This window comes from Sminthopsis crassicaudata, chromosome 3 (genome assembly GCF_048593235.1).
Source record: "Sminthopsis crassicaudata isolate SCR6 chromosome 3, ASM4859323v1, whole genome shotgun sequence".
In the NCBI taxonomy this organism is placed as follows: domain Eukaryota; kingdom Metazoa; phylum Chordata; class Mammalia; order Dasyuromorphia; family Dasyuridae; genus Sminthopsis; species Sminthopsis crassicaudata.
In genome coordinates this window covers 259,768,280-259,783,244 of record NC_133619.1, presented here as the reverse complement: position 1 = coordinate 259,783,244, position 14,965 = coordinate 259,768,280, and the positions used below count along the sequence as shown (strand labels likewise).

The 14,965-nt window shown below is 31.2% G+C and overlaps 1 protein-coding gene across 1 annotated transcript in view; it reads left to right on the top strand.

Annotated features, from left to right (window-relative positions):
* LOC141561244 (single-minded homolog 2-like) overlaps positions 1-14,965 on the top strand; it is a 63,037-nt gene that overhangs the window by 18,439 nt on the left and 29,633 nt on the right. The window contains exons 2-4 of the mRNA XM_074300591.1: positions 1,422-1,504; positions 6,064-6,153; positions 13,405-13,513. Of these exons, the coding sequence (XP_074156692.1) occupies positions 1,422-1,504; positions 6,064-6,153; positions 13,405-13,513 (282 nt within the window). The remainder of the gene's footprint in view (positions 1-1,421; positions 1,505-6,063; positions 6,154-13,404; positions 13,514-14,965) is intronic.

Genomic DNA, 14,965 nt, shown 5'->3' with positions numbered 1-14,965 from the left:
GGTAGTAGCAGTGGTGGTAGTGGTAATGTAGTAGTAGTAGTAGTGATAGTGGTAGTAGTACTGGTGGTAGTAGTGGTAGTAGTGAGAGTACAAATAGGAGGAAGAGGAGGAATGGTAGTAGTGGTGATAGTGATAATGTAGTAGTAGTAATGGTAATGGTAGTAGTAGTAGTGATAGTAATGGTAGTGGTAGTAATATTGGTGGTAGAAGAATTATAGTAATAGTAGTAGTAGTAGTTTTTGTTGTTTGTTTTTCATTTTCCAAGGCTATTATGATATTAGGGAGGTGATGCCATGACATGCAAGTGAATTAGATTTCAGTGAGGGATATGCAAGGTCACCTGCCTCACTTTCTCCTCTGGAGCTATCTAGGCCGAGAAACCAGATTGAAATCAGGACAACTGGAGATGACTCTCTAATAAGAGGTAGATGTGTGAAAATTATGTTAGCTGCTGTGGCCAGAAAATCCTTTGCCCCCATGCTGTGAATTTCTGGCAAGGAAGTTAACAGCAGTGGGCAAGCAATTCCTCAGAGTGGCTCTGAAATAAAAAACTGCAATATAAAGTTGGCACTGTGTCTGAGAAGACAGGGTTTCTGTTAATGACTGGGAATTCAGAAGGAAATTAAATGGGGAAAGAAACATCCACTTTAAATTCCTGGAAAATTCTTTCCAGAAAGAGTGCTTTCCAGAAAGAGTCCAGAAAGTCACTTGCTGCCTAGGATTTTTCTTTCTTTAAAAAAAAAAAATCAAAGTCCAGAGAGAGACAGAGACAGACAGAGACAGAGAGACAGAGACAGAGAGACAGAATGAGAGAGACAGAGACAGAAATAGACAGAGATAGAGAGACAGACAGAGAGGAAGAGGAAAGTAAAGGCTTTTTTTTGGTGGGGGAAGTAAACTCTTTTAGGAAAATTTAGTGTCAAATACCCATACCGCCAACCCTTCTCCCACCTTCCATCCCCACACATAAAACAACAATTTCAGATATATGAAAAAGTTTTCATAGGATCCATGGGTTGCTTTTTTGGATTCTGCTAATGATTATCAGAGCTAGAGAGAGAGGAGGAAGAATGAAAATGTGGCAAAGGAGGACTCACTATTTCACTATCTATATCCAAAATTAATGCAATGAAATATACTTAAATTCTTTCTCTCTTCTTTTAAGCCCTGCCTAAAGGTGGGAGCTGGAGCTCTAGGAAGTCGACCACCCAACTGGTGTGGGAAGCAGCCTCTGGAGGCCAGCTGTCTCCATTCAGATTTTTTCATTTCAGATTTAGAAATCTGGGGTAGATCTGTTTGTGGTTCAGGAAGTTGCTTCCTGTGCTTCAAATATGAAGACTGGAAGAATTTTGGAAACGTCTGTGTATAGGCTCAAGCTTCTTCATGAACTGAATTGTATTATTCCTTTCCCCTATTTTCAGGTTTGGGAGATGCTTGGGGACAGACGAGTCAGATTGGACCACTGGACAATGTGGCTAAAGAATTGGGATCTCACTTGCTGCAGGTAGAGCTCACTTTTACCTGGGATGGGAAGCAGTTTTTGGATGAAGGGTGTGAATGTCAATTTTCAATGTGAGTGTGTTTGAATTGTCTCCACCCAACAATTTGCCATTTCTGAAGGTTTCAAATTCAGCATCTTCCAGCAACTTATACTACACCTCAAAGAGCAAGCCCTAGAATACAAGCAGCTCTGCTAAGTCATCAGTTTCCATGTGCTTTGGGAAGCAGCTGACCTGCCATTTTATATTATTTTGATTCTGAACTTAACAACAAAAAATAAAATTACAAAAATAAATGAGGAGCATTTCTATGTTCAAAGTAAAACATAAAAAGGAAATAGCAAGAAAACCTCAAATCTATATTTCTTAATCTATATTTCTTACTATTTGCTTTTATTTTTCAAGATTTTCTTTTCAATGCTATCTTACCAGTGTTTCCCACTGACTTCCTTATATTCTTTGTAATTTTATGATAATTTAATGATCTTCCTTTTTTACATTTCTTTCATTTCATTAATCCCTATCACTATTCACCCTCCACCCTCCCAACTTCCCCTCAAAAAAAAAAAAGAAAAATAATATTTTGTATCAAATATGCAAATTCAAATCCCTTCATTATCCATAAAATGAAACTGTTATGAGTCTTTCTGCATCATGAATTCTATACCTCCATGTCAGGGAGGTGTTTATTTCATTTTTCATTTATTTCAATACCATACACCTGTAATCCTGTTTGGCCATTGTATTGATGTGAGTTTACACACATTCACACACACACACTTATTTGTATATATATTCATGTGGGTATATATAAGCACATAGTATATACACATATCTATATGTATATGCATGTGTTTACATCAGTCAATAGCCAGTTCTTGTCTACCAAATGCCTGACACTGAACTAAGTATCAGATATGCAAATCCAAAAAAGAAAGCCAATTTTTGCCCTGCAGGAGTTTAAAATCTATACACAAAAGGAAACTGAGAAGGGGAGGAGATAATATGCGCATGGATATGTGTGTTATATACATATATAAATACATATATATGTGTGTGTATGTATACTTATATACATATGGGTCCTTTTCCTCTGGGTTGAGCTCTTTTGAGGTACTGACCTAATTAAATATAGTTCCAAATTACTTCGAAGAAAGTTTTGACCAGCCATTTTAATAAAGGTTGCAGGAATGTCATAGGAAGCAACTAGTTCTACTTCAATGTGGCAAGGACTGTCTCTGTACTTGTACTAATCTCCAGACACACCCATCTTCCAAAGCAGAAACATTTGCTGTATTAGAATAAACCATTAGTAGGGGCAGCTAGGTGGCGCAGTGGGTGGAGAGCACCAGCCCTGAATTCAGGAGGACCAGAGTTTAAATCTGGCCTCAGATACTTAACACTTCCTAGCTGTGTGACCCTGGGCAAGTCACTTAACCCCAGCCTCAGGAAAAAAAAAAAAAAAAGAATAAACTTAGTGGTCTTCCACAATTAGGTACTAAACCTTTAAAGTGTACAGTGAGTGAGTATATATGTGTAATAGAGGAAGCAGGAAGAGATGAGAGAGACATGGAAATATAATAACAATAACCACAATAATAATGATAGCAACTGTAACAACTGATGTTTCTATAGCTCTAAGGTTTGTATTATCTCATATGTGCCTTGTAACAGTGCTTGAATTAAGTATTATAGGCACTTTAATTTTACAAAAGATTTTACAGGCGCAGGGAGGATTCAGTAAAGGATTCATAATTTTTTATAACTCTGGGATTTTAAAGTTAATGATTATCTACTAAACTCAGGCATTTTATAGATTCAGATTAATAATGTAACAACTTATATTTCTTTGATCTTTAAGGCTTACAAAGTGCTGTTTGTTTTTTTTTCACAAAACCCTCGTGAGATACAAGAATTATTCATCCCATTTTTAAAGGCTGTTCTGAAAGGTTAATTTGCCCCAAGTCACAGAGATAGCAAACCTAAAACTCAATCCCAGGGTTTATTTATTTTGTTTTACTTCAGCCTTCCCCCACTACAGAATCCGAGAGAACCAATCTGATGAGATAACTTTTTGTTTGAGGTTAGCCTTAGAGACTTGTAGGCTTCCTACAGAACACCTTATTTCCAGTCAGTCCTTTGAATCTTATTCTCAGGCTCAATGACCTAAGGGATAGCCAATTATTCCATTCCATGTTATGATATGTCTTGGCTCTAAAGACTATAATTTTCCCAAATTAAGTAATAGTGATCGAACTAATGGACCTAATTAATTTGTAAAGAATGGTAACTGGAACATTTTTCTTTCAATTAAAACAATGAAAAAAATTTAATTAACATTTTCAAATAGCTGGATTAGTCTCAATGTTTTCTAAAGGTTTCTTATAATATTATGAACAGCTTGGTTCAGCAATCTCAACTCATAATTTGTATATTCTATTTTAAATTGTTTTCCAAAAACTAGTCTACATTTTGTTTCTGCATACTGAATAATTTAAAATACACACACACACACACACACACACACACACACACACACACACACACACACACATATATACACACATATACATAATGACTATTGAAAGTGAAACAACAGCTTCCAAACCTCAGAAAACTTGGAATAAGAGAAAATTAGTTTTGCTTATATCCAATTAAAATTAATTCACAAAACTAGGAAATAAAAAATTCAAATGACAGTATTTGATGGGATAATTTTTACTTTATGTGTTCAGTCAGGAAGAAAACAATTTTGACATTTAAAAAACAGATCCTAAAAAAAAGGTTTTTTGCACTTGATATCCTTGCTTGATTTATTTTAAATTTGTGTAAGGAGAAAAGATAATTTCATGGAAAGATTTGACATTCTATTTATTATATTAAGTAAATATGTATTTAGGCAGAGCTAGGTAATGGTTATTTTGGAGCTATTCCCACTTCTCCTCCCTTCCACACGACTCATTAATAGCTCACTTCAAAATACACACTCTGTATTTTTTTACATATTTATTCTTATGCATATTACAATGCATACATATACAATTACAATATGCATATTACAAGTGGCACTAACAAGGGTAAAATGTTATGAATTTTAATTTAAATTTTACAAGTAAATAGTTCTACTCAATTATAATGAACAGGGTGAAAGCAAAACAGTTGTATATTCAATGAATTACATAATTCTGAGATTTATAAGTATACAAACCAACTCCTATTTTAAAAATTTGTATTTGATTATTACTACAGGATTTGAGAATTTGAATAACAATCTTTTTTTCTAACTACAGAATAATTTGTGCCATTTTCTTATTAAGTTGAATTTTCCTTAAAATAATTATTTAGAAATCATGCAAATAAGTCCATTAATGCTTTTCTTATTTTATTTTAAAATTATTCCAATAGTTGATATTTTGGAATGCTTAAGTTCATCTCAGAAGGCATTTATGTTGGAGGTGTCAATGTCAACTATACAATTAGTTGGTAAAGTATTTTAAACAAAACTGTATTTGAGACAACAGAACATTTGAGAGAACAGAACAGAAGAATATAATTATTCCTTTTCAATATCAATATTTTTACTAATCTTTTATTAATATTACAAAATAGATGTAAAAGACAAACTATTATCTGATTTCAATAACATGTTGGAAAAGTAGAATTTGTAGGCCACAAATTAATTTATAAATTTTTTTCATTGAAAGACAGATTATGCCACTTTTGAAGAAAAGCCTAGGTTTTTTATTTTGATTCAGAATTTTGAAATGCAGATAGACAAATAAAAATAATTACATATTCTTTGCACTTAAGAAATTATTTCTCTTTTTAAAATGTTATTTTCTCCATGCTCCATACATATATAGTTACATTTTTATTTCTCCTTGATAAGCCTCTATAATTTTCCTCAAAATGGTTTTTGGGAAGAGAGCAATAATTGCTTAATCAATGATTTTAAAAATACTATTTGTTCTGTCTTTTCCAGAAATAAGCATCTTTTTTTTGCTCCCAATTTTGCATATATTACTTTTTACATTATAATTTTCAAATAATTATACAGAAGGCAACCATTAAGCAATCATCTTTAATAAATTAAAAAAAAATTATTTAATATTTTAAAAAAATTTTTTTGAAGAATGGGTAAAGAATAATCATCAAGTATTTAGGAAATGCTTAAAAATTAAATGCATACCAAAGTGATATAAATTATTTCTACCAATTATGATATAAAATTTTCCTTATAATCCTAGGCTTCTCCTTATGATATTTCTCAAGGTTTGTGGTAGATGAAAAAATCAATAGAAGCATCAAGACTATTACTTTTGTACAAAGTACATCAGTATACACTAAAGTTAAGCACAAATTCAGAGGGTAAAGATACAAAAATGTTTTAGAATTTTTTCAGAAAATATGCTCATTCTAGGAGAAGGATCATAACACTCCTATACAGTGTTGCATTCACTACAGAGTTCTGGTTTACATTTTAAAAAATATATGTAAGTAATTATATAAAATTTAAGTACCTAAATTTCAATTAAATTTTACCAAGAATTTTTCTCTTTTACAGACCTTGGATGGATTTGTTTTTGTGGTAGCATCTGATGGCAAAATAATGTATATATCTGAAACAGCCTCTGTACACCTAGGCTTATCTCAGGTAGGAGCAATACAATGTTCATCTAAAAATTAAATTCATTGCTTTTTTTAATTTTGACAGTATTCTCCAATACATATATAGGTAAGTGTAACTTTCTGCTTTTTGTATAAATGGTCTCCTTATTTTCTATTGTACAAATTGCTTTGTATGGGGGCAGGGGAGATACTATATACCCTTTTTTCTAAAATATTTTATTTTCTCTTTCCTTTGAGGTTAATACTAGCATATCCTTGCAAAATTCAATCATGTATTGAAATTCAGTATGAAACTTTAACTGACTGCTTATATGGTAATGCTATACATCTCTGGGAAAAAAAATTACAAAGGGGAGATTTTGAGTTCTTACTTTCTGGATTGCATGTGATACTGTGAGTTGCCATGAAAAAGAGAAAAGTTTGAAATGGGACATGAGTTTTATGGTAAATGTGCTTTTGAGAGAGAAATAAAAAGAAAATGGAGGGGTAGATTTATGAGTGTTCACATGGAATTTAGGATAATTTTTCCTGTGTTTTTTTCCCCTAGTTCAGTGGTCCTTTCAGCGAAGCATTTTATGTGCTTTGATAGAAAGTAATAAAATTCAGTTTACTACTGTTTTGCCCAGTAAGAAGTGAAGTAGCTTCAGAATATTTGGAAATGTTATCTCTCTTGGGAAAGCATAACAACATGGCAAAAAAGTCTCTTACTGCTAAGTCATAATTTAACATATTTTAGGGTCAGTGTTCAGTTCAATTTGTGACTTACCCTTCTGTCTAGAGATTATAGCTTATCCTGGGCAGGAGGATCCAACAAGTCCTTTGCTTTTCATAATATTATGATTTAGCTTTATGAATAAACATCATAAAAATCATGTATTTTTCATAATGTAAGGAATGAAATTTACTCTAAGATGAAAAGTGATCATAAAATTTTAAAAGCAGGATACTTTTCTGAAGCAATTAGCCAGGAACTAAAAAGAAAGTTAGTTTGCTAAAATAAACCTAAGAAGCAAGAAGAACTACCAACAAACATTGTATCTATTTATAATTGTAGTTAAACCAAAATAAAAAATCAATTAATATGATTTAAATTTCCTAGACATTGTTCATATCTAGGTATATTTCTTTTCCTCTTATGTCAATGTATGTCAAAAATTGCTATATAAAAATTTTTGATTCACTTATACATGTATAACTTTTTTTTGCATGAGTATGTTTGTGGGTGTGTATTATAATTATAATACATTCTGAATTATAGAAATTGTTTTAAGTTTGTTTCCTTTCCAAAATGTTGTTTCCTCATTGTTTATTGCTGCTTCACTTTTATGCTAAGACTTCTAACTTCAGTGTAATATAACACTTTGGTATAATACCACTGAATACTACTTTTATAATATTTTTATATTTATTTTTTAATATAAAATATAAACATATTTTATATTTACTTTTGTAAACAACAAAATGTGAACTTTTGAAATTCCACTGGGTCCTAGTTGTAGTTTTTTAGACCTTTTTACTTGGCCCAAGACAGAGAGTGCTCCTTCAGGAGTTTTCTCTCTGAAACCCAATGGAAGATCTCTTGCTCACTTAAGAGTTCTTTCTTTTTTTCTTCCTTCATTCCTTTCTTTCTTTTACTTTCCTTCCTTCCTCCTTTCTTTCTTTGTTTCATTCATCCACTCATTCATTCTGTATTTATTTCAAACCCCCAGATACAAAAAACATATTACTTTCTGAAAATATCATCTACATATTATCAAAATTACTAATCAGTTCAGTCAGTTTTTGGAAAAAATCTTAAAATTGGGGGGGGGAATAAAACAAATTAAATGATGTCATTTCAGTGTTTATGATCAATATCCAATAACTTAAATGTCTCTAGAGATAATTTATTATCATTGTGCCAAATTTATTTTTGCTTAACAACTTTAGAAAAGACAAATATATTCATGCAGAAAAAAATGTGTCTGTTTCATATATGATAGATATGAGCAGAATAAAATACACTGTTTTCATGAATCTCTGATCTATGCAGTCAATAATCTATTGTCTTGGAATATGGGAAGATATGAAAATATGTCATAACTTACAAAAACAAGAATTTTTGTGATATTATATGCAGGTTACAAAATATGTTGGTAGTTAAATCAATTCAGTTTTTAAATATTCAGGCTGTTTTTTTTTAATTATGAGTTGACAATTTTTTTTTCTTTTCAACTTCATTGTCTGAATATATGAATATAGCTATAAAATATTTTAAGGCAGTTATGGACTCTTTGTTAGTATTTTTGGAGTCTGGCATAGTGATTTGTTTTGACCCACAACAAATATTTCTTAATAGCTATCTCCTATTTATAGTAATACCTTATAATGAAATCTAGACAATATTCAAAGTATGATTTTTCATTTCCACATTCTTTTCTTTAATAGAAAAAATATGCTATTAAATAGAAGGTCAAATAGGTAATGCTCACTCACCTCTGTCTTTCTTTTGCTTTCCTCCCTTCCTCTCTTCCCCCCCCCCCCTCAATCTGGACATTTTCATGCTCTCACTCTTGATATCACTTTTTAAATTTTTGTAAACATTTTACAAACATATGTCTAAAAATTTTGGTCATCATTTGAAACTCCATTGACTTTCTATTTACAAATATCCCTCCTTGATGATTTAAAAAACAAAAACAAAAACAAAATTCCTTCAATCAACTCCAACTTCTTCAAATTTTTCTATTCATTTTTCCTCAACATTAGACACAGTAGACTTTGCCTACATAGGAATGACTCCTACACTATTTTGGTTGAGTTGTCATGCTAATCAAATGTCTAATTACTTATTAGGTGTTAAAGAAGAGGAGAAATCAATGAAATTAGTTGTGTGTATTATGAGACAACTTGTTTTACTGATCTGAGAAGCAAGACCATTTAAAGTCAACGCAACAATATTATGTGAACTAAAATCACTATCCTATACTCTATATAAATATCTAATACTATTCACTATTAGAAGGAAATTTTTTCTTAAAAAAGGAGTATTTTGATAAACTAATTTATTGAAAAGGGCCTTTGAGTGCTAATTATTTGTAAGTATCATCGTTGTGATAAATTTTACAACTTTACATTATAGCTTTAAAATACTTATTTTTGATGGGGAGCTTTTGAAAATAGTCTTGAAATAAAATTTAAAAGTTAGACATTAATTATAGATCAGGAAATTGATGTAGTTATTAATCAGGGAAGAGGCTTCTTATTTTTACTTCAATTATACAGCTAAATCTGAATTGAATTTTCCAGATAATAATTCTCTGTCTTGAAGAGATAGAAATACTTTTACCCAAAAAATTGATGTGCTTTAAAAAAGACTCTCCTTATGAGTTTTGGAAAGAGCAATTTACTTCATATAGATAAGTTTGTTTTTATGTTTAAATTAGTAAGCAAAAATAATTTCATTATCAAATTTTGGAACCAAAAATCTACAGTGAGCTATCTAAAATGAAGGATAGGTCCCATTAGCATAAATTCTGTGTACACAACTCAAGCTTCCAAAATGGAAAAGGTAGGCATATAATATTTTTTTATTTGAGGGATAAATATTTTTCCATATAAATTTAATTTCATGGTCCCTTTGCAAATGTAATTTTTACATTTGAAGAAAAAAAACAAACCTTATATCTATTCCATGTTGGGAAATATATTCTATATTCTTTATGCATCTTTTTTGCAAGCATTTTAAAGGGTCTTTGTGATTTACATTTTCTCATAGAATTATATACAATAAAACATCTTTTCAAACTGATATAGATCTTTAATTGTATTAAAATAATATAAAAGGTTCTATGTATTTGTAATAATTTTATATGACACATGAAGAGTGATATTTATATCATTTCAATAAGTCCAACATTTTTTAAGCCATTGGACTAGATGGAACTACAGCCAGTTTCTTTTACTTTCAGTGATAGGTTAGGAAAGATAAAGTTTTATTTTTATTTGTACATAGGACTTCAAGACCTGTAACCAAAACCATCTAACTTACAAATGCTTAATATATAAAATTATCCAAAGCAAAACAATTTGTGCTCTAAGTGTACCAGATTAGTTTCTTCTTCCCAAACATGACCCAATATATTCACTAAGTTCCAGATCTACAATTTTCTTTGTAAGAAGAAAACCTATTCCATTAAACATTTTAAAAAGCTCTTGGTAGGAAAATAATTTACCTTGTAGTACTATAGGGGTTTATGGATATGAAAAAGTTACTCCCAGGTCTATTTTTGTGAATATAATTTATTTTTATTTTTATTTTTTAATTAAATTTATAATTATAAAATTATAAAAAATTTTTTTGACAGTATATATGCATGAGTAATTTTTTTATAACATTATCCCTTGTATTCATATTTCCAAATTTTCCCCTCCCTCCCTCTACTCCTTCCCCTAGATGACAGGCAATCCCATACATATTACATGTACAGTATAACCTAGATACAATATATGTGTGTAAATCCAATTTTCTTGTTGCACGTTAAGAATTGGATTCCTAAGGCATAAGTAACCTGGGTAGAAAGACAGTAGTGCTAACAGTTTACATTCAATTCCCAGTGTTCCTTCTCTGGGTGTAGTTGTTTGTATCCATCATTGATCAACTGGCAGTGAGTTGAATCTTCTTTATGTTGAAGATAGTGGATATAATTTTTTATGAATCACTCAAATTTCTTTCAAAAATTAAATAACATTAAATAACTAACATGAAAATATAACAGCACATTCAGTAGATAACATAGTATATTTGTGTATGTGAGAAAATTGTGACTAATAAAAGTTATATAAACATTTTAATAAATCTGTTTTCATCTTTTTAAAGTGAGGAATTTTTAATTATGAATTTTTTTAATTTTTAAAGTAAGCTTTATTGTTTTGTTTCTTTTTTTAACATTACCATGCTTGATCTTTATGATTTTACTACATTCACTTTGAGGTGCTTTTTTTTTTTTTAATGCATTGATTCTTTTTAAGAAAGAAAGCTACCCTTATTCCTTATTTCATATTACTCTTTTCTAATCTAATGTCTCCCATGTAAGCCTATTAAACTTAAATAACAATAATTATGACTATGATTATTCTTCTCCCTGAGGGAAAAAAAGTTCTCACTTGATCAAATGTCTATTAAAATGTATATTATTATTTTAAACAGTTAATATAAAATTGTCCTATTTTATTTAGAATAAGGGAAAAAAGTGTGAAAGTTCTTAATGTGGACAAATGTTTAGTTAGTACATCAGTGAAAAACAACATTAAGGAGATGGGGGATGGGGCAGATTTGAGTAGGGGTTAGATTTCTGTAATCCAATTCTTTCTGTTGCTCTGCATAGTATTAAGAAGAGACATTCCTTATTAATGCAAAAATGGAGCTATAAAGGCTATGTTATTTTGCAGGGTAGATGACTAAGTATATATAAGAATAAAAATGAAATTCTTATTTTTTAGCAAGTGGATAAATTGGCTCAATAGAGTAATGTAGATTAAATTACTTCACCTTTCCTCCAACTCTCTGGTCTGTGTTACTCAGGATTCAAAAGCCCTGGTTAGTAAATGAGTAACCCTATTGTCATTGTATAAATTATTTTCATTGCCCTGTTCCTGTCACTTCATCAATTTATAAAGATTTTCTGCGTTTCCTTTAAAACTGTTTATTTCATCACTTTTTGTGACAGTAATATTCCATTACATTCATATCTACAATTTGTTCAGCCATTCCCCAAAAGGAGGAAGCCCCCCCCCTTAGCTTCTAATTTGGGCTATTATAAAAAAGCTGCTATAATATTTTTGTACAATAAGATTCTTTTTTCTTTCTTTCTTTGATTTCTTCTGGGTATAGACCATGTAGTAGGATAGTGGGGTTGAAAGGCATGAATAGTGTGGTAACTTTTTGAGGATAGTTACAAATTGCTTTCCAAAATGTCTGGAACAATTCACAACTTCATCAATAGTGTACCCTTCCAATATTCATCATTTCCCTCTTTTGTCATCCTTGCTAGTGGGTGTAAAATTACTACAATTTATAGCTTTTGTGGCCAAGAATTAAACTACAATGGATTTCAGTTCTATCCTGTCAATTAAGGCTTACTGTAAGGAACACAATGTAGTCTAATCTTGTCCAGGCAGTAACTTTTTGTTTTGATGAAGTTTCTAGTATAGGTTATAGCAGCACGTTCAGCACAGCTGGAAATAGCTGGTGGCTAATTATTGGAAAGCAGTATTAGCAAATAGACTATTCTGGCATTTAGGAAAGAAAATGATTAGAAGATTCTGGGAAGGCCATAAAATCATATTTAGAATGGACTCAAAATAGGAAGGAATAGTCAATGTCTAGGCATACTCCAATCGCTTTAGAGCAATGGAATTATCCTGTCACATTTGATTGGACAGAATAGTGACACACTTCTGGCAACACAAAATAAAAGTCTTGGGTATGCCTATGGGTCATGGTTTAGTACAAAAGAAAAATAAAAATTACTTAGAAAAGCAGAAGTCTTCATTAAATCTTTTTAAATGACTTCTGATCCTAGTTCTTCATGATTATTCAGTTTCTTAATTGGCATTCAGATGAATTGGTAGTTTCCACATTGGATGTTCATTATTGAACTTTCCTAATTTTTCTTAAGTTCCTAATGGGAAAAAATGTGTATTTTCATTTTCTTGTGAGAGTCTGAAGACAAAGATGTCTAGGATATTACTAAGCTCTCATCATATAAAAGTGATTATGGAATCCAAAGAAAATACTTGTATTTATGGGCAAATTAGAATAATTGCACATTCTCATCCCATTTCTCTCTATTAAAATTTTTCTTAAGGAGCAACTAAATGGTGCAATGGATAAATCACTAGCCCTGAAATCAGGAGAACCTGAATTCAAATCTGGCCTCAGATACCTAACACCTACAAGCTATGTGACTCTGGGCAAAATCACTTAATCTCAAAGTTGCCTCACCAAAAAACAAAAAAAAACAAAAACAAAAACAAAAGAGCATTCTTACCTCTATGTTTAACTCAGAAATCTCCATCAAGCCTATCATGTGAGTGTATACACTAGTACTTTAATAGTCAGTGATTGAGGAAAACAGTATCATATGATGAAAGTGGTCTGTGCCTAGAGAGTCATCTTAAATCTTGTAGATAATTGCTTTGTGAATCTATAAATTGCACAAACCATCTCCATTGAAGAGATTTTTAATAATGGAAAAGATCATGTGCACATTCTGACGCTTTACTTCCATAACAGGTGGAACTCACTGGCAATAGTATTTATGAGTACATCCATCCATCTGACCATGATGAGATGACAGCTGTTCTTGCTGCTCACCAGCCTCTTCATCATCATCTCTTACAAGGTATTATCTCAAAGGACTGTCAAAGGGGGAAAAAAACCAAAATGAAAACATGCCAAGATAAGTATACTTGTAATATTAGCTATCAGTTTTTCTTCATCTAGTCCTTGCCAAAGGGATAGTGTACACCAACCCAATAAATACAATTCAAACACCAAGACAGAGACCATCTCTGACCAATTAGTGAACAAGCATTTATTAAGCACTTTTTACATGCTTGACTTATAGTAGCTATCATGTATAAAATATAAAAGTGAATCCTTTTTTCTCATGTACATTATACCAAATAGCCCAAGATCACTTGGGAAATACATTGTCATATAAATATAAGATGAGGTGCTCAGTTCTTATTCCAAAGATCTTCATCCATCCTGGACAAATATCATTATTTATTTTACCTAGATGTACTCTGGGAACAAAAATTAAATACTTTTAAGTCATCATGTCAGTTCAATGGTGCCAAGTGAACCTAATAACTATTGGCTGATCAGTCACTCATTATCTGGATCTCTAAGTGAAATATAATGTTATGATTTTTATGGAAATGTTTTACATAACTTCACATGTGCCTTCTCAATGGGATGGAGGAGAATGGAGGAAAAGAGAGAATCTGGAACTCAAAGTTTTAAAAACAAATGTTAAAAATTGTTTTACACTTAACTGGGGAAAAATAAAATACTTAAAAAGAAACAATGCTATGAAGAAGGGACCTCATGAATCTATCAGAGGAAGCTTAACAGCACTTGTTTTTTTGTTTGTTTTTTTGTTTTTGTTTTTGTTTTTGGACAACTATAGCTTTTTATTTTCAAAATACATTCTAAGATAGTTTTTAACATTCATCCTTACAAAACTTTGTGTCCAAATTTTTCTTCCTCCCTTCCTCTCACCACCCGACCCTAGACAGTAAACCATTCAATATATTAAACAGCAGTTTAAACCGATGTTTTAGGTCTCTCTGTTGTTTCCTCTTGAAAGCACTAATTAGGTGATGACTGCAGCAGCCATATAAAATCTACTAGGGATTAATTAAAATTTCATCATCATCTGTAGGTAGTCTTTCTTAAAATTGTAGTGACCTTCCCTTTTTAAAGTTATTTCCTGTTTTTCTTATATATGGCTTATTTGTATATATTTGTTTGCTTGTTCTCTTCCCCATTAGACTGTGAGATCATTGGGGCTGTCTTTTGCTTCTTTTTTTATTCCCATAATTTAGTACAATGGCTGATACATAGTAGCTGCTTAATTTATTGATTGTTGACTAAGAAGGGATCTAAAATGGCACAGACACAATATCTTTGGTTTAGAGAAGGAAAGAATAAGAAATTAGTTAAATTGATGGGGTTTTTTATCCTGTATTTCACAAGAGGAAAGCTGTGGAACTTAAAATTTGCTTGCTACAATAGGAATTCAAGAAATAATCATTAAACAGTACTAGGATTAATCAATTCAGCAAGC